This window comes from Corythoichthys intestinalis, chromosome 17, assembly GCF_030265065.1.
Source record: "Corythoichthys intestinalis isolate RoL2023-P3 chromosome 17, ASM3026506v1, whole genome shotgun sequence".
In the NCBI taxonomy this organism is placed as follows: domain Eukaryota; kingdom Metazoa; phylum Chordata; class Actinopteri; order Syngnathiformes; family Syngnathidae; genus Corythoichthys; species Corythoichthys intestinalis.
The window spans coordinates 13810020-13836121 of NC_080411.1; the positions used below are offsets into that span (position 1 = coordinate 13810020).

Consider the following 26102-nt stretch of genomic DNA (forward strand, 5'->3'; position numbering starts at 1 on the left):
TATTTCCTGGCTTTTTTCTGTGAAGAACCCAGAGAGGATTATTTGGTTATTATCTATTTAATTAATAGTGTTATTATTTATTATTTATTATTATATTATATTATTATATTTTAATCGAGTTAATTACAGCTTAAAAATTAATTCATCGCAATTCAAACCATCTATAAAATATGCTATATTTTTCTGTAAATTATTGTTGGAATGGAAAGATAAGACGACGGATTTATACAGTCAACATACTGTACATAAGTACTGTATTTGTTTATTATAACAATAAATCAACAAGATGGCATTAACATTAACGTACATAACATAACAACATAACATTCTTTTAAAGTGATCCATGGATAGAAAGACTTGTAGTTCTTAAAAGATAAATGTTAGTACAAGTTATAGAAATTTTATATTGAAACCCCTCTAAATGGTTTCGTTTTATTAAAATTTGTAAAATTTTCAATCAAAAAATAAACTAGTAGCTCGCCATTGTTGATGTCAATAATTACACCATGCTCACTCAAGGTATTAAGCCATAAAATCAGTTGGACCCAAGCGCCAGCAGAGGGCGCCAAACACCAATCATTTTAATCTGTTTGAGCGGGGCATGTGCGTTAATTGCGTCAAATATTTTAACGTGATTAATCAAAAAAATTAATAACCCCCCGTTAACGGGCTAATTTTGACAGCCCTAATTATATTATATTATATTATATTATATTATTTTTATTTTATTTACTTTTGTTCCGTGAAGAATCCAGAAAGGGTTATTTGATTGTGGCTTTCTGAAAAACAATACATTTTTACATTTAGGCACTCCTGCAATCGTCACGCTTTTTCTGTTACAAACTGACCCCGGCCCCTTATCAGAGAAGGGCCCTCACAGGAAAAAGTTTGGGGACTCCTGTTGTAGCACTTCAACTCAACAATGGCCATTTCTTCAGTTTTTCACACATCCAGTCCAAAAATTATCGAAATGGTGATGTATTGTTGTACTTTGTAATCCAAAAGGTTATCAATATGCTGCCGTCAAGAGTCGAGGTATCGTTTTAAAGGGAACCACGGACAGAAAGACTTGTAGTTCTGTAATTATAAATGTTAGTATGAGTTGTAATAGTTTGATATTCAACCCTCTCTTAATGTTTCGTTTTTATAAAGTTTGAAGAATTAGTTAGTAGGTCGCCATTGTTGTTGACGACACAATGCACTCTGGGTGGTGACGTACTTCCACGTACTTCACTCGTTAGCTACATAAACATGTTGTTGGTTCTACCCTTCGAATTTGACCCCGCGGAGAAGTGATGAGCAGGATAGCACTGTAGATATTTCACAGAACGAGCAGCAAAAGCAATGAACTAAAGGTCTCCAGCGAGATTCGAATCCTCATTTCCCACACGACAGACGAACGCGTAGACCACAGGACTATACTTCCTCGTGACGTTAGTCATGATTTTCCTTATAAAGCAATCGCAACCCACATGCGTTGTCTGTCTGTGCGGTAAAACCTGAGAGGGAAATGCAACTGAAAAGAAAGTGCGGCTGGCTTGACAACGGAATTAGAAAACATGACTCACTTCAGACCGCAAGCAGACAACAATAACAGGGATTGCGTAAAAGAGTTGATTGAAGACACAATGAAACACACGATCGCGAAAAGGGAAACGCAATGAGGGTCCGTAACAATAGGTTGGGATCACTTTATTAAAAAAAAAAAAGAAATGAGGGAAAGCCACGGTGAAAGGCAGACAAATGAATGCAATGATGCAACTAGCAATAAAGGGATATAAAAACTGTCAAAAGTCAATATCTTGGCAAGCCGCCTAGGATCGGTTTAAAGACACTGCTGATGAGCTGGACTTGGATGCAGGTAACATGTCGGGAACTCATCCCACATATCTGTAACCAAACAATCTGACCAGCAGCAGAATGTGACAAAATCATGCCAGTCGTCATACTAGCTACGCTTGCTAGCTAGCACAGCTATTCTCCCAGTCCATCCCAACCGCGTCATCACCGCCATTGTGCATTGTGCGCGTAAAAATTGGCACCCTTCGTCAGTCGAAAATTACTAAATATAGATTTTTCCATGCATGGCAATAATAAACAGTGGGGTTTAAGTATTTAGTCAACCACTAATTGTACAAGTTCTCCCACTTGAAAATATTAGAGAGGCCTGTAATTGTCAAAATGGTTAAACCTCAACCACGAGAGACAGAATGTGGGGGAAAAAAACCTAGAAAACCACATTGTTTGATTTTTAAAGAATTCATTTGCAAATCATGGTGGAAAATAAGTATTTGGTCAATACCAAAAGTTAATCTCAATACTTTGTTACGTACCCTTTGTTGGCAATAACGGAGGCCAAACGTTTTCTGTAACTCTTCACAAGCTTTTCAAAAACTGTTGCTGGTATTTTGGCCCATTCCTCCATGCAGATCTTCTCTAGAGCAGTGATGTTTTGGGCCTGTCTTTGGGCAACACGGACTTTCAACTCCCTCCACAGATTTTCTATGGGGTTGAGACCTGGAGACTGGCTAGGCCACTCCAGGACCTTGAAATGCTTCTTACGAAGCCACTCCTTTGTTGCCCTGGCTGTGTGTTTGGGATCATTGTCATGCTGAAAGACCCAGCCACGTCTCATCTTCAATGCCCTTGCTGATGGAAGGAGATTTTCACTCAAAATCTCTCGATACATGGCCCCATTCATTCTTTCCTTTACACAGATCAGTCGTCCTGGTCCCTTTGCAGAAAAACAGCCCCAAAGCATGATGTTTCCACCCCCATGCTTCACAGTGGGTATGGTGTACTTCGGATGCAATTCAGTATTCTTTTTCCTCCAAATACGAGAACCTGTGTTTATACAAAAAAGTTCTCCCAGTCCTCTTCTGGATCATCCAAATGCTCTCTTGCGAACCGCAGACGGGCCTGGACGTGTACTGGCTTCAGCAGGGGGATGTGTCTGGCAGTGCAGGATTTGAGTCCCTGGTGGCGCATTGTGTTACTGATAGTAGCCTTTGTTACTTTGGTCCCAGCTCTCTGTCGGTCATTCACTAGGTGCCCCCGTGTGGTTTTGGGATTTTTGCTCACCGTTCTTGTTATCATTTTGACGCCACGGGGTGAGATCTTGCATGGAGCCCCAGATTGAGGGAGATTATCAGTAGTCCTGTATGTCTTCCATTTTCTAATAATTGCTCCCACAGTTGATTTCTTTACACCAAGCGTTTTACCTATTGCAGATTCAGTCTTCCCAGCCTGGTGCAAGTCTATAATTTTGTCTCTGGTGTCGGTCGACAGCTCTTTGGTCTTGGCCATAGTGGAGTTTGGAGTGTGACTGACTGAGCTTGTGGACAGGTGTCGTTTATACCGATAATGAGTTAAAACAGGTGACATTAATACAGGTAACGAGTGGAGCCTTGTTAGACCTCATTAGAAGAAGTTAGACCTCTTTGACAGCCAGAAGTCTTGCTTGTTTGTTGGTGACCAAATACTTATTTTCAACTCTAATTTGGAAATAAATTCTTTAAAAATCAAACAATGTGATTTTCTGTTTTTTTCTTCTCCTTCTGTCCCTCATGGTTAAGGTTTACCTATGTTGACAATTACAGGCCTCTCTAATCTTTTCAAGTAGGAGAACTTGCACAATTGGTGGTTGACTAAATACTTATTTGCCCCACTGCATGTGTTTCTAATAACATATTTTAGTCAAAGAGAACAATTGTGGCTTATTAGACCCTACAAGTCTTTAAGTCTGACGTTCCCTTCAAAAAAGTGTCACTGTTTAAAGGAACCAACAAGTTGCTATCTAAATCTTCCACTAGTTTCTCAGTTAACTCAATGGCTGCCATTGACGGCGCTAGACACCCAATCCATTTAGACTGGAAGGGGGTGAATGAACATGGGTCACTTCCTATTTATTTTAGGGGCATTTACAGGTCACTTCCTTTTCAACAACCCAAAATCAACAGGAAATGACTCATAAATGCCTCCAAATCAACAGGAAGTGACCCAGAAAAATCCCCAAAACCAACAGGTTGCTACCAAAATTTTCGGGGCATTTACAGGTCACTTTCTACTAGTGCTGCAACAATTGCCGTAATATTAGAACTATAACCTGCTACTCTCTTATTTTGAAGTGTGTGGCTTATTTTCCAGTGCGGCTTATTTGTTGATTTTTTTTGGGTTAATAGGTAACACTTCTTTGTCAGCGGTTTCATAATACTGTCGTAAAACCGTCATAATTATGACATCATGGGCATTAATGACATTATGAATTATGTCACTAACTCCATTTATGTCCCACTCGGATCTCCCATCCATTCAAAAGTGGGATAATTTGTCAGATGACACAAAATGGCATCTGCCATCAGCATTCATTAATGCTCATGTCAGTGTCATGTCATAATTATGATTGTCTAATGACAGTATTATGGTGCCACAGTCAAAAAAGGTGTTACCACCTCGCAATTAATGAAACAACTGGAACAGTAACTGAAGAAATAATTTGCACAGAACATGAATTTTGAATGTTATTTACATCTGTAGCACTGCAGTGCATGTTTGGAGGCATGTTAGGCGACAACAGTGTTGACAGAAGGTGGCAGCAGAGGTTGACTGCAGTGATGGCCAAATGAAGCTTCTTGAAGCAATAAAGCTTTGCAGCCAATCTGTTCAAAGCTTAATGGCGGTTCATTTGGTCTTATGACAGTCTTACGATGCCGCTATCAAATATAGTGTTACCGGTTAATATCTTTTGTTATAAATATTGCATCATACATTGAGGACAACTGCGGCTTATCTATGAACGAATGACAATTTGGTGTCAAATTTGGTGGGTGGCGGCTTATTGTCAAGTGCAATTTAACGTCCGAAGATTACAGTAGTCGATTAACTTGAGTAATTCGATTAGAAAAAAAGCTTCAAATCAAATTTTGCTGCTTCAAGTATTCATTTAATTAAAGGGGCATTGAAATTGTTTGTTTTTAATGTGTTTGCAGTTAGTTTTATTGATTTGGGTGGATACACTGCCCTCTAGTGGCAACATTGAATATGACAACTCATTTAACATGGCTAAATCCAGCTGCTCCTTGTTAAGACCAACAGAAGGTAAGTTTTTATTTGAGCTAATAGGTTTTTTTAATGCATTCATAATTTAAATTTATGGGTATATTAAGCTGTTTTTTGTGGTAATATGTGTTTGAACGATTTGTTAAGAGCATTGAAAAAAAAAATCTGATGCAAGTTAGCCAATTGTTCTTTTGTTGTACTTTCATCCTCATTTATTGTTATTACTATTGTTTTATACTTTTGAGGCTAAGCTCAGGTATTTTAATTTGTTTTAATGAGAGTGAAATTGTGCTTAGCTTGAAGAAACACTCGTGAATTTTATTTTGTAGTCACTTTTAATGCTCTCTTGAAAGTGCACTCTTAGCATGCCTTTGTTTTACGTCTCCCAGTTTTTCTGCAACACATTAAATGTCTGATTACTTGTTGATTTGAACTCACTTGTTGATAGCTGAATCGACTGCTATAATAACTGATAGCTGCAGCTCTACTTTCTACTCATTTTAGGGCATTTCTTGGGGCATTTATGAGTCATTTACTCTCGATTTCTGTTCAACAACCCAAACTCAACAGGAAGTGACCAATGATCAGGAAAGCATCTGAAAATTCCCTAACATGAACAGGAAATGTTCCGAAATGTACCAAAGGTACCAAAAATCAACAGAAAGTGACCCAGAAATACCCCAAAAGTGACCCAATGTGACCTGGAAATGCTCCAAAATCATCAGAAAGTACAAAAAAAAACAACTGAAAGTGACCCATAAATGCCCCAAAATCAACAGGAAGTGACTGAATATCAACAGCAAATGACCTGAAATGCCCTAAAATTAAACTCATTGGTTGCCACTGACTGTTATAAACATCCAATCCGTTTGAAGTGGGGAGGAATGGGAGCGAATGAACTAATATTTTAAATGTAATCTTCAATTTCAAAATTCCAGCACCCTTTTGAAAAGGAATAATTTCTCTTGCAGGGCAGCGCAGGACGGACACGCAGCTCTCTCGCCACGATAGTAATGGCCGCTCTGTGTCACTGGACGGCGTCGGTTTCTCTGAGGGCGAGCTCCTTCTCAAGGTACAACGCCGGTCATTCGCAGGGTTTCTAGTTGTCCTCACTAATTGGCCTCTCCCGCAGTCGCTCCATGGCTTTGTATTGGTGGTCACAGGGGACGGCACCATCTTCTACACGTCACCCACCATCCAGGACTACCTAGGCTTCCATCAGGTAGGACTTCAACTTTGTTGCACTTATTCCAAAAAAGGTTGGCGACCCTTGTTGGAGTGTACTCATTGAATTCTTTGGCTGCCATTGATGGCGCTAGAATTCCGAGCCATTTTGATTGCGAGATTACAGTGCTGGCCCAAAGTATTGGCACCCCTCAATTCTGTCAGATAATGCTCAATTTCTCTCAGAAAAGGATTGCAATTACAAATGCTTTGGTGGTAGTAATACAGTGGGGCAAATAAGTATTTAGTCAACCACCAATTGTGCAAGTTCTCCCACTTGAAAAGATTAGAAAGGCCTGTAATTGTCAACATGGGTAAACCTCAACAATGAGAGAATGTGGGGGAAAAAAACTGAAAATCAGATTGTTTGATTTTTAAAGAATGTATTTCCAAATTAGAGTGGAAAATAAGTATTTGGTCACCAAAAAAAAAAAAAAGCAAGATTTCTGGCTGTCAAAGAGTTCTAACTTCTTCTAACGAGGTCTAACAAGGCTCCACTCGTTACCTGTATTAATGTCACCTGTTTTAACTCATTATCGGTATAAAAGACACCTGTCCACAATCTGTCAGTCACACTCCAAACTCCACTATGGCCAAGACCAAAGAGCTGTGGACTGACACCAGAGAAAAAATTGTAGACTTGCACCAGGCTGGGAAGACTGAATCTGCAATAGGTAAAACGCTTGGTGTAAAAAAAAAACAACTGTGGGAGCAATTATTAGAAAATGGAAGACATACAGGACTACTGATCATCTCCCTCGATCTGGGGCTCCATGCAAGATCTCACCCCGTGGCGTCAAAATGATAACAAGAACGATGAGCAAAAATCCCAGAACCACACAAGGGGGAACTAGTGAATGACCTACAGAGAGCGGGGACCACAGTAACAAAGGCTACTATCAGTAACACAATGCGCCGCCAGGGACTCAAATCCTGCACTGCCAGACGTATCCCCCTGCTGAAGCCAGGACACGTCCAGTCTCCGGTTCGCAAGTAAGCATTTGGATGATCCAGAAGAGGACTGGGAGAATGTGTTATGGTCAGATGAAACCAAAATAGAACTTTTTGGTATAAACACAGGTTCTCGTTTTTGGAGGAGAAAGAATATTGAGTTGCATCCGAAGAACACCATACCCACTGTGAAGCATGGGGGTGGAAACATCATGCTTTGGGGCTGGTTTTCTGCAAAGGGACCAGGCGACTGATCTGTGTAAAGGAAAGAATGAATGGGGCCATGTATCGAGAGATTTTGAGTGAAAATCTCCTTCCGTCAGCAAGAGCATTGAAGATGAGACGTGGCTTGGTCTTTCAGCATGACAATGATCCCAAACCCACAGCCAGGGCAACAAAAGAGTGGCTTCGTAAGAAGCTTTTCATGGTCCTGGAGTGGCCTAGCCAGTCTCCAGATCTCAACCCCATAGAAAATCTGTGGAGGGAGTTGAATGTCCGTGTTGCCCAACAACACCCCCAAAGCATCACTGCTCTAGAGGAGATCTGCATGGAGAAATGGGCCAAAATACCAGAAACTGTGTGTGAAAAGCTTGTGAAGAGTTACAGAAAACGTTTGGCCTCCGTTATTGCCAACAAAGGGTACATAACAAAGTATTGAGATGAACTTTTGGTATTGACCAAGTACTTATTTTCCACCATGATTTGCAAATATATTCTTTAAAAGTCAAACAATGTGATTCTCTGTTTTTTTTTTCCACATTCTGTCTCTCATGGTTGCGGTTTACCCATGTTAACAATTACAGGCCTTTGTAATAATTTCAAGTGGGTGAACTTGCACAATTAGTCGTTGACTAAATACTTATTTGCCCCACTGTATCTTAATTTATTTTGCTTGCGATGAAAAAACACAAAAGAGAATGGGGAATAAAAATAAATAAATCACTATCATTTTACACAAAACTCCAAAAATGGACTGGACAAAAGTATTGGCACCCACAGCCTAATACTTGTTAGCACAACCTTGAGACAAAATAAGTACGAACAACCGCTTCAGGTATCCATCAATGAGTTTCTTAACAATGCTCTGCTGGAATTTTAGACCATTCTTCTTTGGCCAACTGCTCCAGGTCTCAGAGATTTGAAGGGTGTCGTTTTCAGATCCCTCCACATGTGTTCTATGGGATTCAGGTCTGGACTCATTGCTGGTCACTTTAGAAGTCTCCAATGCTTTCTTTCAAACCATTTTCTAGTGCTTTTTGAAGAGTGTTTTGGTGTCATTGTCCTCCTGGAAGACCCATGACCTCTGAGGGAGACCTAGCTTTCTTACACTGGGCCTTATATTATGCTGCAAAATTTGTTGGTAGTTTTCAGACTTTATAATGCCATGCACACGGTCAAGCAGTCCAGTGCCAGAGTTAGCAAAGCAACCCCAAAACATCAGGGAACCTCCACCATGTTTGACTGTGGGGTCCATGTTCTTTTCTTTGTAGGCCTCGTTTTTTTCCCCTGTAAACTCTATGTTGATGCCATTACCCAAAAAGCTCTACTTTTGTCTCATCTAACCAAAGAACATTCTTCCAAAACTGTTTTAGCTTTCTCAGGTAAATTTTGGAAAATCCAGCCTGGCTTCCTGGGTATCCCACTATAGGGTCTAGAGGTGTGCATCGGTACTGCCCTCACGATTCGATTCGATTACGATTCGGAGGGCCACGATTCGATTCAGAGGGTCATGATTCGATTCAGTTCGATTCGGCAATGCATCGCGATGCCTTAAAGCCTGGGATGCATTAAAATTCTAAAGCAAAGCATATTTTTTGTGAATCATGAGGCAACACAAGCGGTCAGACATTAAACAACTTTTTTATTGGCTCTTGTGTCACTCCTGGTTGAAGTCAAATGAAAATACTTTTAGATATATATTTAAAAAAAATAAAAATAAAAAAAAAACCACAGCATTTAATTGGTGCTTTGAATGAGACCAGGGCTTTCTCTTTTTTTTTTTTTTTTTTTTTTTACACACAGTAGCAGCCTTTCACACAGTGCAATATCTGAACTCCTGTGCAAAATCAGTAATAACAGTCACTGTATTTTAGTCACAACAACCCATCGATAAAAATATTCAAGTAAATATTAAAGAAAGCGACAAAGAAAATATTGTAGTGCAGCAGCATCTTTATCGCAATATCAATCCAGGGATCAGTTCAGTTGCAAACAAAACATCCAACTAAATTGCAGTCCAGAACAAAAGTAAAATGTAGTCCTAGCCCACTATATATGTGCAATCAACTTAGAAATGCAATCAGTAACTACCACATAACGATAAAAAATAATGAATTAAAATGAAGTGCAGCAGCATTTTAGCAGCCATAACAATCTGTTTCAACATGAGGAAATATCATTTTTTTGCAATCGAGAGAGCAGAGAGATAGTAGAGGTTAGATGGAGCCTAAAAAATCCAGCCCGACCCGACACGGCCCGCTGGTATTGAAGCCCGACCCGGCTTGGAGTGACGCGAGGAAAAAAAAAAAACGCAGCAGCAGCAATTTATTTTCATTTCTTCGAGATGGCAGAAAGAACGCATATTTGTTAATGTTTAAATAGTCTACATATTTTTGTGATCATTATAGAAGCATTTACACAACGAAATAACGCTGGGAAAGTTTAATATTAAAAAAAAAAACATGCGGTTTTGCAGACACACAGAGGAGAAGATTCAAAAGGATCACATTTGTGTTGCCTTTGTGTGCATAAAAAAGTGTCTTTCGGAACGAATTCTCAGTTGGCAGAAAAAAACGCAAGTTTTCTTAATGTTTAAATAGTCTGCATATTTTTGTGATCATTATAAAATCATTTACACAATGAAATAACGCTGGGAAAGTTTAATATATTAAAAAAAAAAAAAAAAAAAAAAAAACATGCGGTTTTGCAGACACACAGAGGAGAGGATTCAAAAGGATCACATTTGTGTTGCCTTTGTGTGCATAAAAAAGTGTCTTTTGGAACGAATTCTCAGTTGGCAGAAAAAAACGCAAGTTTTCTTAATGTTTAAATAGTCTGCATATTTTTGTGATCATTATAAAATCAGTACACAACGAAATAACGCTGGGAAAGTTTAATAAAAATTAAAAAAAAGAGTTTGCAGACACTCAGAGGAGAGGATTCAAAAGGATCACATTTGTGTTGCCTTTGTGTGCATAAATAAAAGTGTCTTTCGTAACGAATCGCAAGCACCACAGCGGAAGAGAAGAAGAAAAAGCGGGCGGCGCCACTGCTTCATGTGAGTGCACAAGCAAATGCACAATACAGAGAGCCTGCTCTCGGTTTTATCCCTTTTTTTTTTTTTATATAATTTATTAGTCCGGTGCGGGGTGGCCCGACCCAAACGTGAATGCTTAACATTTTGGGCCCGACCCGTTCAGGTTCGGGCACAAGATCTAACCTCTAAGAGATAGGACATAACATAACAATGGCTGAAGCGGAGAAAGAGGGAGCAAGAAAGATTCTTGATGCACCTTTTGGAACTAATGTACAAAACATTAAAAGTGTGGTGGGGTGCATCAATAATCGATTTATAATCGAATCGAAGCCTCTGAATCATAATCGTAATCGAATCGTTAGGTGCTCAAAGATTCCCAGCTCTCGTGTATATATGCAAATTCTTAACCTTGATTGTGATGACGGACCGGAAAATAAGCCCCCTTTCCTCAGGTTTAAAATTGCTGCTCTATATATTTTTAGTGAGTTTTTAATTTTTTTATTTTATAAGCTTAAGTCCTTTTTTCTATATTGTTCTCAGTCTGACCTGGTGCAGCAAAGCGTCTATGACCTCATCCACATCGACGACCGAGAAATGTTCAGCTGCCAGCTGAAGCTCGGCGTGCACCTCAGCGAGCCCGGAGAGGACGTCGGTGAGTTCCAGAATAAGCGTGGCGATGACGGCCACGATGATCGGAGCTTTATGTTGTGTCTTTTCCGACAAAAAAAGCAACAACGAGCAGCCGGCACCATCTTCAACTTCAGGAGAACTCCTTCTTTCTGGAGAGAAGCTTTTGCTGTCGTCTGCGCTGCCTCTTGGACAACACATCTGGATTCCTGGTAATTAATAATAAAGGTGGACCGCTATGTCTGCCGGCCGTCATGTGGATTTTTATCAAGATCGACTGATCTATAGCCGATGAAAAACACCTGTAATAACAGGCTTATCTGGAAGTGTGAAGGGACCCACGAATAATTATCCACGAGGCCCCCACTTGCCAGAGGTTCATCTCGGGGGGCCAATTTATACTCATATACTTATATCTCGCTAAATTACAGTGTAATGTGATGCGGGATATACAGTGCCTTGCAAAAGTATTCGGCCCCCTTGAATCTTGCAACCTTTCGCCACATTTCAGGCTTCAAACATAAAGATATGAAATTTAATTTTTTTGTCAAGAATCAACAACAAGTGGGACACAATCGTGAAGTGGAACAACATTTATTGGATAATTTAAACTTTTTTAAAAAATAAAAAACTGAAAAGTGGGGCGTGCAATATTATTCGGCCCCTTTACTTTCAGTGCAGCAAACTCACTCCAGAAGTCAGTGAGGCTCTCTGAATGATCCAATGTTGTCCTAAATGACCGATGATGATAAATAGAATCCAAATGTGTGTAATCAAGTCTCCATATAAATGCACCTGCTCTGTGATAGTCTCAGGGTTCTGTTTAATGTGTAGAGAGCATTATGAAAACCAAGGAACACACCAGGCAGGTCCGAGATACTGTTGTGGAGAAGTTTAAAGTCGGATTTGGATACAAAAAGATTTGCCAAGCTTTAAACATCTCAAGGAGCACTGTGCAAGCCATCATATTGAAATGGAAGGAGCATCAGACCACTGCAAATCTACCAAGACCCGGCCGTCCTTCCAAACTTTCTTCTCAAACAAGGAGAAAACTGATCAGAGATGCAGCCAAGAGGCCCATGATCACTCTGGATGAACTGCAGAGATCTACAGCTGAGGTGGGAGAGTCTGTCCATAGGACAACAATCAGTCGTACACTGCACAAATCTGGCCTTTATGGAAGAGTGGCAAGAAGAAAGCCATTTCTCAACGATATCCATAAAAAGTCTCGTTTAAAGTTTGCCACAAGCCACCTGGGAGACACACCAAACATGTGGAAGAAGGTGCTCTGGTCAGATGAAACCAAAATTGAACTTTTTGGCCACAATGCAAAACGTTATGTTTGGCGTAAAAGCAACACAGCTCATCACCCTGAACACACCATCCCCACTGTCAAACATGGTGGTGGCAGCATCATGGTTTGGGCCTGCTTTTCTTCAGCAGGGACAAGGAAGATGGTTAAAATTGACGGGAAGATGGATGCAGCCAAATACAGGAACATTCTGGAAGAAAACCTGTTGGTATCTGCACAAGACCTGAGACTGGGATGGAGATTTATCTTCCAACAGGACAATGATCCAAAACATAAAGCCAAATCTACAATGGAATGGTTCAAAAATAAACCTATCCAGGTGTTAGAATGGCCAAGTCAAAGTCCAGACCTGAATCCAACCGAGAATCTGTGGAAAGAGCTGAAGACTGCTGTTCACAAACACTCTCCATCCAACCTCACTGAGCTCGAGCTGTTTTGCACGGAAGAATGGGCAAGAATGTCAGTCTCTCGATGTGCAAAACTGATAGAAACATACCCCAAGCGACTTGCAGCTGTAATTGGAGCAAAAGGTGGCGCTACAAAGTATTAACGCAAGGGGGCCGAATAATATTGCGCGCCCCACTTTTCAGTTTTTTATTTGTTAAAAAAGTTTAAATTATCCAATAAATTTTGTTCCACTTCACGATTGTGTCCCACTTGTTGTTGATTCTTGACAAAAAATTAAAATTTTATATCTTTATGTTTGAAGCCTGAAATGTGGCGAAAGGTTGCAAGGTTCAAGGGGGCCGAATACTTTTGCAAGGCACTGTACCTCTCATGGCTTTCAGACATGGGAAGATGTACTGGGAATTACCCGGGTTGGACACTTTCCCGGCATGAAAATCTCTCACCTTTCGGCAAAATTCGCCGTTTTGAAGTCAAAGGGTGACCTACGTGAATCGTGTAGATCCGAGGAGAAACTTTTTAAGGGGGGTGGGGGGAGTAGGCATGTGCCAGTTTCCGGTGTCACGGTTTACCATGGTATGAAAACGTCATGGTTTCAAAACCACTAAAATTATTTGTCACACCGTAGTACATGATTCGCTATTATTTTTCATGTGTCAAAAATGCAGCCAAAAGTGGCACGGCAGCGCTCACCCCTTCCGCTGTTTGTTGCTTTGTGTGTCAGTTACGCTATTCCAGCGAACCCAAAAACAAAACACAGGGCGTACATTTCATCAATTTATTGAGCTGTCAAATCGTAGTAACTGAAATATACAAAATGAATACATTTAAAACGTTGTACAATAGTATTTTTCCATGTGTGAGTAGCTTCAACTGATTAGCATTATGAAAAAGTTCGCCAAAACAAAACACATTTTGCTTTCAAATTCAAAATACAAACTAATTAAAAACTTACAAAGACGAATGTTAGCCTAGGCTAAGCTGGAAGAGCAACTTCGTCGAGGTTTTATGTCTCACAACCGCTAAGTGAGAAACAAGCTTGAAGTGGAAAAAAGGATTGCGTCAAAGATCGCTAATTGTGACAGATGATCTTGCCCTAAGCACAAATTCGTGTTCGCTGGACGAGGGGAGGTCTCACTCCCAATATTTTTTTCAGATGAATGCATTTGCCAGCATATTGGATTTGGTGAGTAACGGTTTCAATCCTTTTCATATTTTGCTGTATAACAAAGTTACTGCCATTTGTTGCTACTTGCGTCGAACACTGCCAGAGCTAGCCAAATCTCCAGTGAAAAAATAGCTCGCATTAAGTTAGCGTCAAGCTTGTGTATTTAATGTTAATATAAAAGAAGAAACGCAAACTTCTGTCTTATATCGCTGTACACAATGCTCAGCGCAGTTGCGCAAACATTCGCAGCCATGCGCACATCAGTTAAAAGCGGCGAGTACCCACTATTTTTGTTTGCGAGGAAAAGCGGCATGGAAAATGAATGACTGAATGAATTAGTTTTTTTTCCCTCAAAAATACTTTTTGCATGTATTACCCTCCCATACTTTTAACTAGAGGTGTGCGAAATTTCCGATTCTTAGATTATTCGCGATTCAGCCTTGGAAGATTCGAGAACGATTCACAAACATCCAAATTCCGATTATTGAAATATGTCAGGTAAAGCGGAAGTAAAACACACTCAGCGTGCCGCGCGGTCTTCGAGTCCCAATGAGGAACGGAGCGAGAGTAGCTAAACATCATGCATGTCATTACCCGGCCCCTCGGGTAATGCCAATGCTCAACTCACGTCTCTAGCTCAACTCATGCCGCGAGATAAAAAAACAACAACATATCTGACTGCTGCCGACAGCTGCTCCAAAGTACGTCCAGATAATGTTACGGTAGATATCATATTTATATAGGACTAGATGCAAAATAGACTCAGTGGCGATAGCAGCACATGTCCAGAAAGATAGTTATGGGCGTTAGAAAACGGCCGCCATCTTAAAGCAGTAGACTTCCCTGCAAGGCTGTTTACCGTGGTGTGAAAACGTCACGGTTTCAAAACCACTAAAATTTTCCGTCAGACCGTAGTACAGTATTCGCTATTTTTCTTGTGTCAAAAATGCAGCCGAAGCAGCTTGGCGCAGCAGCGCTCACCCCCTCCCGTTTGTTGCTGTGTGTGAAAGTGACGCTATCGGCTAGCCAGCCAGCTAACCCAAAAACAGATACTCCAAACATAAGGCATACTGTTCTTCAATTTATTGAGCTCTCAAATCGTGCTAAGTGTAATATACAAAATGAATACATTTAAAATGTTGTACAATTAGATTTTTCCATGTGAGTAGCTTCAACAGATTAGCACCATGGGAAAAAGTTCACCCAAAACAAAGCACACATTTCCCTTTCAAATTCAATATACAAACTAACTAAAAGCTTACAAAGATGAATGTTAGCCTAGGCTTAGCTGGGAGAGCAACTTCGTTGAGTGTGACAGCCGCAGAGTGAGAAAACAAGCTTGATTCGCTTGAATGAGGGGGAAAAAGTGATAGCGTCAAAGATCGCTAATTGCGAAAGATGATCTTGCCCTATGCACAAATCCACGTTCGCTGGATCAAGGAGAGGTCTCACTCCCAATGTTTTATTTTTATTTTTTTTTTTAGATGAAAGCTTTCCACAATAATATTGACATTTTAACTAACTTATACATTTTTAACGAACTTATGAATTCTTTATGTTCTTTTTAACACAAAGGCATGACATCATGTAGACTAGAGTTGACACAGTGGCTGAAAATGGCGAAACTTCACTTGAGCTTTTCCACCCTCAAAAAAAAGTCATGCAATATCAATTTTTAAAAAATTTTATTCAGAAGTGTTTTTACTTCTTTATAGAAATTATTTTGTTCTTGCTCTAATCTTGAGCAACTTGAGCTGTGGCTGTGAGTATAGTCTATAAGTTATATTTAGTTTAATTTTATTTAAAATATTTTTTTATTGATTATTTATTTTAACAATATATTCATGTTCCAATTTGCAACTATGGTCTGAAAAAAAAAAAATCCTGTTCAATGGAAAAAAGTTATTTTTTTTAACCCATACATCTCAAAATTTTTGGGAGCTATAATTGCAATACCGTGAAACCGCGGTTATCGTACCGTCAAAATATCATACCGGCACATGCCTACTTCCAAGCGAACCTAATTAACTTTTTATCTAAAATACTCCTAAATCGGTAAAATATTGACTTGAATCTATCTTTAAAAGAGTTTTAAAACTTTCACATGTCGAAAGTAGACAAAAGGGGAATTATGGAATAACGGGAGCAATTTTAACAACTTTAACGGTTGATTCACAACATTAAATTAATTGAATGTAGTTTAAAGCTGCTGATACAGAATGGGGATTTGAGTATATTATTTATCGTTTTTAACTGTTAACTTGATACTGAAAAAGTCGTTTATTTAAGCCTGCGAGGCTTTTTTTTTTTTGTAACTAATGTACAAAACAGTAAAAGCAGCTAATAGCGGGGGGGGGGGGTCATCAATAATCAATTTATAATTGAATCGTAGCCTCTGAATCGTAATCGAATCGTTAGGTGCCCAAAGATTCCCACCTCTACTTTTAACCATTGTGTTTTTTTGTGGTAGCTTTAAAGCAGTTGACCACATTAGTCACGTAGCATATTTAAACCGTCCTTACTTGATATAACTACATTTAAGTCTTTCTTAAGGCATTTTTCAATACGTTCCTGCTGTATGCATCTAAACAAAACAAGTTGAGAGCAGACAGTAGTACTTTGGGTGTCAAATTTGCCTCATACAGTAGGACGCTTCGGCAATGTAGACATTTTGGCAAAACGCCGGAACATATGTCCTCCACACCGTTCTCACCTTTTTAACCCCTGACCCATTTTCGTGCCTGCTTTTAGACCTGTCCCATGTTGGTGACTCGGCATTCTCTTTTTGGGTAGTGTGGGGGACGGGATTTTATAACTCGGACATTACGTCATATTTGTGTGTCAGCCAAACAACCCACAATTCTGAAGATGGATGCCGAAGTTGCAACAGACATCCTCCGACTAAGCGCTCTGGTCTTGGTTTCCATTATACGCTCAAGGAAACGCGTACAAGCGATAGATTATGAATTGGAATGTAATATCCAAGCAAAGCGAGCTGAATATGATCAAGTTGCGTTGTAGTCCCGTGATATTTACGTCATCAGCTTTCGCGCTGTGAACTGGGATTTAACCAGCTGCTTTTACACATTAAGCTACCCGGTTAAGTGCCAAACATTATACTGGACGTGACCCAGTTCATGTCTGTGTCAGTCGACCCAGGAAATTGTTTTCAGACATTAGGGGCTACCCATTTAAATGCCGAGACATAAGCAGAGTTCAGTGTATGTCTGAAAAGTGCTTAACTGTTACGTTCACTGTTTGGGTGACCAAGACACGCCCCCCAAATGACCTGATATGACCAGGACACGGCCCCAAAAAGTCCCCAAATGACCTGATATGACCAGGACACGCCCCCAAATGTCCCCAAATGACCAGGCCACGCCCCCAAATGTCCCCAAATGACTTGATATGACCAGGACACCCCCCCAAATGTCCCCAAATGACCTGATATGACCAGGACACGCCCCCAAATGTCCCCAAATGACCTGATATGACCAGAACACACCCCTCAAATGTCCTCAGATGACCTGATATGACCAGGACATGTCCCCCAAATCAACAGGAACTGACCTGATATTGTCCCCGAAATGTCCCCAAACAACCTGGGTGGGGCTAATATCTGTATCCCCACACAGCAAAGCCCCAGACTAATTTCTCCAGAACTTGCAATTTCTAGTTAATTGTGGTTTTGCACCATCTAGTGGCCAGTATTACAACAGAAAGTAGTAGAATTGAACTTCTGATATAGAAATGTGTATAACGAGTGTTTTAATTTCCTTTCCTAATCAACAAGCTTAAAAAATAGGTATCGGCTTACAAATTCGGCTTTGGATATCAGCAATTGGCTGAATTAAAAATTTTAAAAATTGCCGACAGCCTTTGAAAATCCCATATCGGTCGACCTCTAACTAGTACACTTTTCACAGCTATTTCACTGTATTCTGCCTGGGTGATAAATTGATTTTATGAATTTAAGTATTTTATTTTTGGAAAAATATCAAATCTGTGATTGTTTTTGCCCCAAAATTTGATGTACGATATTTTATTTATTATTTTTAAACAGGCTGAAGACCTGTTAAGTTACCGTTCAGGTTGTTGTTGTTCTTCTTGTGGACACTAACTATGAATCCCTAATCGTCCGTTATTCGTGAACTGGTCGTCTTAAAGCTTGGTAGCTTTGTCGCATGGACCGGTATCTATCGATCCTTGGAGCCCGATTTTTTAATTTTTATGTATCAGGGCTAATTAATTACATTGTTGAATTAAAATTAGGAGTTAGCCAGTAGAGGGCAGCTTTTGTATTCAGGAATTTGCCAGTAGAGGGGAACCTGTAATAGCACACGTGCTTGTTTGTATTTTTTCCACCTACTTTTTTCAGGAGACAATAAAACTGGAAGACGAACGATGAATTGACTACATGAATAGTCTTTGACTACTTTAATTGACAACTAATTGGCTATGAATTTTCACCGATTCATTCCTCCCGCAGGCTTTAAAATTTTCCGGCCATCTTAAGTACATGTGGAAGGACGGTGGGCCTGAGGGAAGTCCTCTGTTAGCCCTGTTCGCCATCGCCACACCCGTGCAGCCGCCGGCCGTCATGGAGATCCGCACAAGGACGCTGATTTTTCAGACGAAGCACCGGATGGATTTTGCCCCCATGGCCGTTGATACCAGGTACCAAAATTGCATGTGAGCTAGCGACATCTGGATGTAGCTTGGCTCGTCGTGTGCCCGAGCTCCATTTTCCCGAAGAGCGGTTTACCGTATTTTCTGCACTATAAGGCGTACCTAAAAGCCTTCAATTTTCTTGAAAGCCAACAGTGTGCCTTATAATCCAATGCGTCTTATATATTGGTTAATCACGGCATGATATTCCCTTTAGCGCAGCTAACATCTAGTGGATGCATAACGCAACCCCAACCACTACTAGTACTACTACTACTACTACTACACTACTGCACTTTACAATGTAGTGCGCCCTATATATGAAAACAACTTTAAAATAGGCCATTCATTTAAGGTGCGCCTTATAACGCGGAAAATACAGTAACTTTATTGAATATTAGAGCTGCCACAAACAATTTTTTTAAGTATTTGAGGAATCATCAATTATATTGGCGAGTAATCGATTGATCAGTACATATATTAAATCAGGTTATTTACGGTTTTTAATGACAGTTTTGGCAGTATTTACTGCTTGACTGTTTTTATTTTTGTTTAAAATGTTATTTTTTAAAATTAAAGTACTTTAAAAAAAGTTTATTGTTTATTCAGTTTAACGAAAATTGTTTTTCAAAATGAGTGAAAAATTTTCTTTTTTTTGTGTGTGTTTTTAATATAGAAAATACAAAATGTTAAAAGAAAAAAAGAAAATGTCAGTTTTTTTCCCCCTTTTATTTATTTCTAAAATGGTCATAAGACAATATTCACTAATAACTGGTGCTGCAACGATTAATCGATTAACACAAGTCATTTGATTAGAAAAAACATTCGAATTTAATTTTGCTGCTTCGAGTATTTGTTTAATTAAAGTGGCGTTGTAATGGTTTATTTTGAAAGTGTTTGCATTTAGTTATATTGATTTGGGCGGATACAGTGCCCTCTCGTGGCAACGGTGAATATGACATAACTCATTTCACATTGGCGTAATCCTGCTGCTCCCTGTTAAGAACAACATAAGCTAAGTTTTTGTTTGAGCTAATGTTTTTTTATGCATTCGTAATTTAGTTTACAGGTATATTTAGCTTTTTTTGTGGGAATGTGTTTGAACCATTTTTTAAGAGCATTGTAAAAAAAAAAAAAAAAAATGTTAGCATTTTATAGCATTTTAAGCTAGCGGACTTTGGCTATGTTAGCCAATTGTTCTTTTGTTATACTTAGATCCTCATTTATTTATTTTTTAGACCGTTTGAGGCTCAGCTCAGTTATTTTAATTTTTTATGTTCTTTATCCGATTACTCGATTATTCAAACTATAACTAGTTCATTTACTGCCGTGCCTCCAGTCAAAATGAATTGGACGTCTACTGCCATCAATGGCAGCCAGTGAGTTAAGAGGTTAAAAACAAACAGACAAAAGTGAAATCACGAAACAGTAAATCGGCTATTGAAATAGCTGATAATTGATCAGTCGATTCATCCAGGCAGCCCTTATTGTCATGATGTGGAGTAGTTAACCCGTTTGTGTTTTCTTGTCAGGGGCAAGCTGGTGCTGGGTTTCTCGGAGACTGAGTTGATCACCCCGGGTTCCGGTTATCAGTTCGTGCACGCAGCTGACATGATGTACTGCGCCGATAATCATCTCAAGAGTACGTAGCCCCTCTCTGCATTAAACCTGTCCTGTTCTGTTCAGCTGCTCAGACACGGAGAATAGGAATCTGAGTGTCCTTATGGTCTGAATTAGAGCTCCAATGATTATTCAATTAACTCGAGTAATTCGATAAGAAAAAAGCTTCGAATTGGATTTTGCTGCTTCTAGTATTCATTTAATTAGAGTGGCATTATAATAGTTTGTTTTGAAAGTGTTTGTTTACATTTAGTTTTATTAGTTTGGGTGGATTCACAGCCCTCTAATGGCAACAGTAAATATGACATATCTCACTTAAGATGGCTGAATCCAGCTGCTCCCCATTAAGACCAACATAAGCTACTGTTTTGTTTTTTTATGCATTCGTAATTTATTTTATAGGTATAATTAGCTGTTTTTTTTTTTTTTTTTGTGGGAACATGTATTTTTATATCTGTTTTTTTTGTGGGAACATGTGTTTTAACGATTTGTTAAGAGTATTGTTTAAAAAGAAAACTTAACATTTTATAGCATTTAAGCCAATTGTTCTTTTGTTGTATTTAGATTGTCATTAATTTTTAATACGGTTTGAGGCTAAGCTCAGGTTATTACAATTTATATTTAAATTTAAAGTGCAATTCTGCATAGTTTGGGAAAAAAAACCTCGGAAATTTTATTTTGTGTTCACATTTAATGCTCTTTTGAAAGTGCAATCTTAGCAAGCCAGTGTTTTACTTTTCCTAAAATTGTTCTGTAACGCATTAAATGTTCCTAATCTGATTACTTGATTATTCGAACTAACTAGTTTATGGATTAATTGTCGACTAAAATAATCAATTGCTGCAGCAGACAGAAACAGGAGAAGAGCAAACAACAACAAGAAATACATCAAACGCCTAGGCTACCTATTAACATTAACAATGTGCTATTATTAGCTAATTGTATTTCCTATGGACACCATCTGGGGGCCGAGGAGAAATGGGGGGCGGGGATCAAAAAGAGGTGATTTGGCAGGGTGGAGTGTGCACTCGGCAATGTGAGGTGTGGAACCAAGTATTATGTTAGTCACATGTAAGTGTGAATATGTTGACATTTTATTCTGTGCTGCCTGATCGCTAATCCTGGCATGGACAATCTCTCTACTTGAGTGTGTCTAACTGCACGCAGTCACGCGTGACTCCACTCAGACATGTGATAGTCCTGCAGGTAAGTGGAATTGCTGCGTGGGGGCTGCCGTGGGGCTCCGGCACCTCCCCAGCCAATCGGGGGGGTGAGCCAGCGCGGCCCATCCCTTCTCCTGGAGCTCCGGCAAAGGGGCCACAGCTATCCCTTCGGGACCCATGGTGGTCCTCTGGACCATCCACGCCCCTGTTAACCGGCCCTCAGGCAAGGGATGAGGGGATGTGCCACCGCCCTCCACGGCCACTGCTGCAATCCCCCAACCGACACGGCACACCGGGGCAGGACAGGATCCCCCCCCACGGAGTGGGCAACACCCCGCCGACTAGAGGCGTGCGAAATTTCCGATTCTTAGATTATTCGCGATTCGGCCGTGGAAGATTCTAGAACAATTCACAAATATCCAAAATCAGATTATTGAATTATACCAGGTAAAGCGGAAGTAAAACACAGTCAGTCTTTGGGATGCAATGAGGAACAGACCGAGAGTAAATATCATGTTCAACTCATGCCGCTAGATAAAAAAAAAAAACAATCATACCTGACTGCAGCTGACAGCCGCTACAAACATACGGCTACAGTAGATATCATATATATGTAGAACTAGATGCAAAATGACAGACAACGTCGTGTTAGAACTTGTATTATTGAACAGAGATGCGAAATGACAGACTTTCCGGCGTAAGTAAACAGCCGCCATCTTAAAGCAGTAGACCTCTCTAGAAGGCTCTGTTGTAGTGACTTAATAAACTTTTTATCTAAAATACTCTTAAATTGGCAGAATCTTGTCTTGAATCTATCTTTAAATGATGAAATAGTTTTATAACTTTGACAAAAGTAGACAGAAGGGAAATTATGGAATAACGGGAGCAATTTTAACAACTGTAACAGCTGATTCACAACATTAAATTAATTGAATGTAGTTTCAATTTACTGTTATTTTCGTATATTTGTTTACTGTTATATGTTAACTTGATACTGAAATAGTAGTTTGGTTTAGCCTGAGAGGATTTTTGAACAATTTTGGAACTAATGTACCAAAAAAAAAAAAAAAAAAAAAAATTATAATCGAATCGGAGCCTCTGAATCGTAATCGTAATCGAATCGTTAGGTTCCCAAAGATTCCCAGCTCTCCCGCCGACCCACCCATACTCAAGCCGGGGCCTGAGAAGGATACCCCCAAATCAACAGAAAGTAACTGAAAATCAACAGTAAATGACCTGAAATGCCCCAAAATTAAACTCATTAGTTGTTATTGACCACCATTGACGTCCAATCCGAATGAACGAATTCCCACTCCAAATGAATTGGACGTCCACTCGTGATAAACTCAAAGCCTTTTCTGTCACATTTTTGATAGTTTTGTCTCCAAAATATGCTCTCCTATCAATTTATAATCACTTGCTTTAGTATTTCATACCACCGTTAAGAATTCAAATTTCTAACTAAGTGAAATTAGCTCATTCCATTTTACTAATATTTGGCAGTCGGGCTGTTTTTACGGTTGCAGTGATCAAGACTGGCGACAGCGGCTTCACTTTCTTTCGGCTGCTCACCAAGGCAGGACAGTGGCTGTGGGTACAAGCCACCGCCCACGTGGTCTTCAAAGACGGACGACCCGACTTCATCATCGCTCGCCAGAAGCCTCTGTCGTAAGCGTTTGTCAGAAATTCCGCCGTACAGTATTTTGTAAGTGGTTGAAAATGTTGTCGCACAGGAACGAAGAGGGAGAGGAATACCTCCAGCAGAGAAGACAGCAACTGCCTTTCAACCTAGCGACCGGGGAAGGTGTCTTGTACGACCTTTCCCTGGATGATTTTACCATCCCGGACCCTCTCGGCACCGAGGAGCCTCTGAAGGAAAGCCCAGTGGATCCCAGCTCCGTCTTGGGATCGTTACACCGCCAAGACCACTCGCTTTATTCCCAGAACCAAGTCCCGGCGTTCTCCCAGCCGGACCCGGATCAGACCTTGGAGCGAGCCTTCTCGGACAGCCGCGCTCTGCTCAGCGTTCCGGGTCAGGTGGAAAAGACCGGAGGCTTCACGTCAGACCCCATGCTGGACTCGCTGGAGCAGATTCTGGGAAGGCTGGACGACAGCACGCTGGATGGTCTGGAGGTGGAACAGGGCGAGCTAAGGGACTGGGAAAACGCACTGCTCAGGATGAACCAAGACCGAGCCCCGGACGGCATTTTGGCAAGCGATGTCTTCTCTTACGTCGAAGAGGCCCTCGGGATTAAAACGTCCAGAGGGGAAAGCTCTAATTTGGCTTCACCGTACTCTTGGCAGTCATTAGACTGCGGACAGCAAGTTCTCTCGGACGTTTCGTCCACTGACACTCAAACGGGACACTGGCTCCAGAGCGGTGAGATTGCCAACAGCTCCTGCCGTTTTAAAAGCACTCCGTTGCCTTTGACGGTAGACACCAATGCCAGTCCTGAGTCTGACCGGCGGATTTTCAGCAGCTGCATGTATGAACATCTAGAAAAACCGGGCTTTCCTGTTGTCAGCGGCGCGCGAAGTGGAAGGCTAGTTTATTCGGGAGCGCCAAACCCGGGCTTCGCCATGCCACACGCGGTCGAAGGAGGGCAGGTGCCTGCCAGCCAGATGCACTTTCCCACGCTGGCCGGTATAGCTGAGGCGGGAGCGTACCAACCGGACCGCGCCCCGGAGAACGGAATGCTGCAGTCCAGTTTTTTCTGTTGGAACGGGGAATCTCTGGTAAGTAAAGGAACTCATCGTAGCTATGAATCCATTTTTTTGGATTAATTATACCAGACAATTTAATCCTAGCTGGCTGTCAGGCAGCTCATAAGGGAACGCACTGCCAGCCCTCTCAAGCCCTCAATGGTAGCAATAAGTTTGTACTTCAAAATAAGTGAGTACCGTAATTTTTGGACTATAAGCGCACCTGACTATAAGATTCAGATTCAGAATATTTATTGTCATTGTTGCAAAAAGCACAACGAAACTTTGTTTGGAGCATCCATACAACTAAGTATAAGCCAACTCCCACCAAATTCGACAAGGAAATTGGCATTTCTTCATAGATAAGCCGCATTAGACTAGAAGCCGCAGCTGCCCTCACTATGTTATGGGATATTTACACCCGAAGATATTAACACTATATTTCACAGCGGCATCAAAAGACATGTCATACAATCAAATGAACCACCATGAAGCTGCAAAGCTTCATTGCTTCAAGAAGCTTCATTTGGCCATCACTACTTACTTGAGGGAGACAGTCAACCTCTGTTGCCACCTTCTGTCAACAATGTTTTCGTCCAACATGCCTCCTAACATGCATTGCAGAGCTACAGATGTAAATAACAATCAAAATTCATGTTCTGTGCTAATTATTTCTTCAGTTACTGTTCCAGTTGTTTCATTAATTGCTAATTATGGTATTTTGTAACACTTTATTTGACAGTAGAGCCATAAGACTGTCATAAGACCATCATAATTATGGCATGACACTCCCATGAGCACTAATAAATGCTTATGCTGATGTCATTTTGTTCCATCCGGCAAGTCATCCCACTTTTTAATGGATGTAAAGACCCAAGCTGGACAAAAACGGAGTTAGTCACAAAATTCATAATGTCATGGATGTAAAGATCCGAGCTGGACAAAAATAGACTTAATGCCCATGATAGCCCTTAGATGCACAAGTTACTGGACCCTACACTTTTCCATAAGTTGGTCAAAAATGACCCATATTAGAACCAATGTGTTTTTATGCCATTTTGGTGAAGAATAATCACTTGTATATTAATTACTATGATATTTAGGGCCAAACAAGAATGATGTCATACTTCAAATATCTTTATGATTCAATTAACATTTTTTGAAAACAAAAACAAAACAAAACAAAAAACAGAAGAGCAATAGACTTCGTCCTTCCTTGTATTCTACCATCAATGATGAAGAGCTCCCATGCATCTTTTTGGTGAGACAGCGGTGCTAAGCCCTTGCAGAGGCACTGATTTCTGAGGATATTGTGGCTCTGTGTTCTGCCCTGGGTGGAAGGTAATTCTCTCTAGTAAGAGCCCTACCAACTCTTTCTGTTGACCATGATTTGGACACTTTCTTCTTCAGAGGACAAATAGGTGGAATCTTATAAGTGTTCAGTTGGATTTCCAGGTGGACAACTGCCACTGCCACCTGGACAATAGTCTGGGTCCTCATCATCAGAAATTTTGGACACTTGAATCCAACCCCGTCACTGCCTCTCCATCATCCAACATCTGTAGGAGGACCATTTCAGCTGTAAATCTAGCACAAATCTGATTTTTTTGTGTTTTTCCGACTCGACTGAACGGGAAAAGTCGCATAAAAGTGGACCATTTTCAAATTCGATCCAGGCCACTTTCGTATGTGGTTAAAATCCCATCCGGGCCAAATTTTTCCAGAATGTGGCTGCGGTCCGAACTGTCAAGTCCCCCAAATTGGAATTCATGCAGCAAAGAGGGAGAGAGACAGGGTACTAAAGTAGTGGTGCAGCTGTGCATTAGCGTTAGCGCCTAGCTTAAACGCAGCTTTTGGGGAAGGAGCGGGCTTGACAAGTCATTAAGAAAAAATGGGTTGAGAATAAGCCTGACAATGCTCGGTTTTCTGCGGGCCAGTTTGCTCAGC

General features: G+C 40.5%; 1 protein-coding gene across 1 annotated transcript in view; it reads left to right on the plus strand.

Annotated features, from left to right (window-relative positions):
- The window catches only part of LOC130905993 (aryl hydrocarbon receptor-like), a 34421-nt gene that overhangs the window by 7523 nt on the left and 796 nt on the right, over window positions 1-26102 (plus strand). Inside the window, exons 3-10 of the mRNA XM_057819828.1 lie at window positions 6030-6130; window positions 6191-6280; window positions 11030-11141; window positions 11219-11328; window positions 18491-18678; window positions 20202-20311; window positions 22979-23120; window positions 23186-24188. Of these exons, the coding sequence (XP_057675811.1) occupies window positions 6030-6130; window positions 6191-6280; window positions 11030-11141; window positions 11219-11328; window positions 18491-18678; window positions 20202-20311; window positions 22979-23120; window positions 23186-24188 (1856 nt within the window). The remainder of the gene's footprint in view (window positions 1-6029; window positions 6131-6190; window positions 6281-11029; window positions 11142-11218; window positions 11329-18490; window positions 18679-20201; window positions 20312-22978; window positions 23121-23185; window positions 24189-26102) is intronic.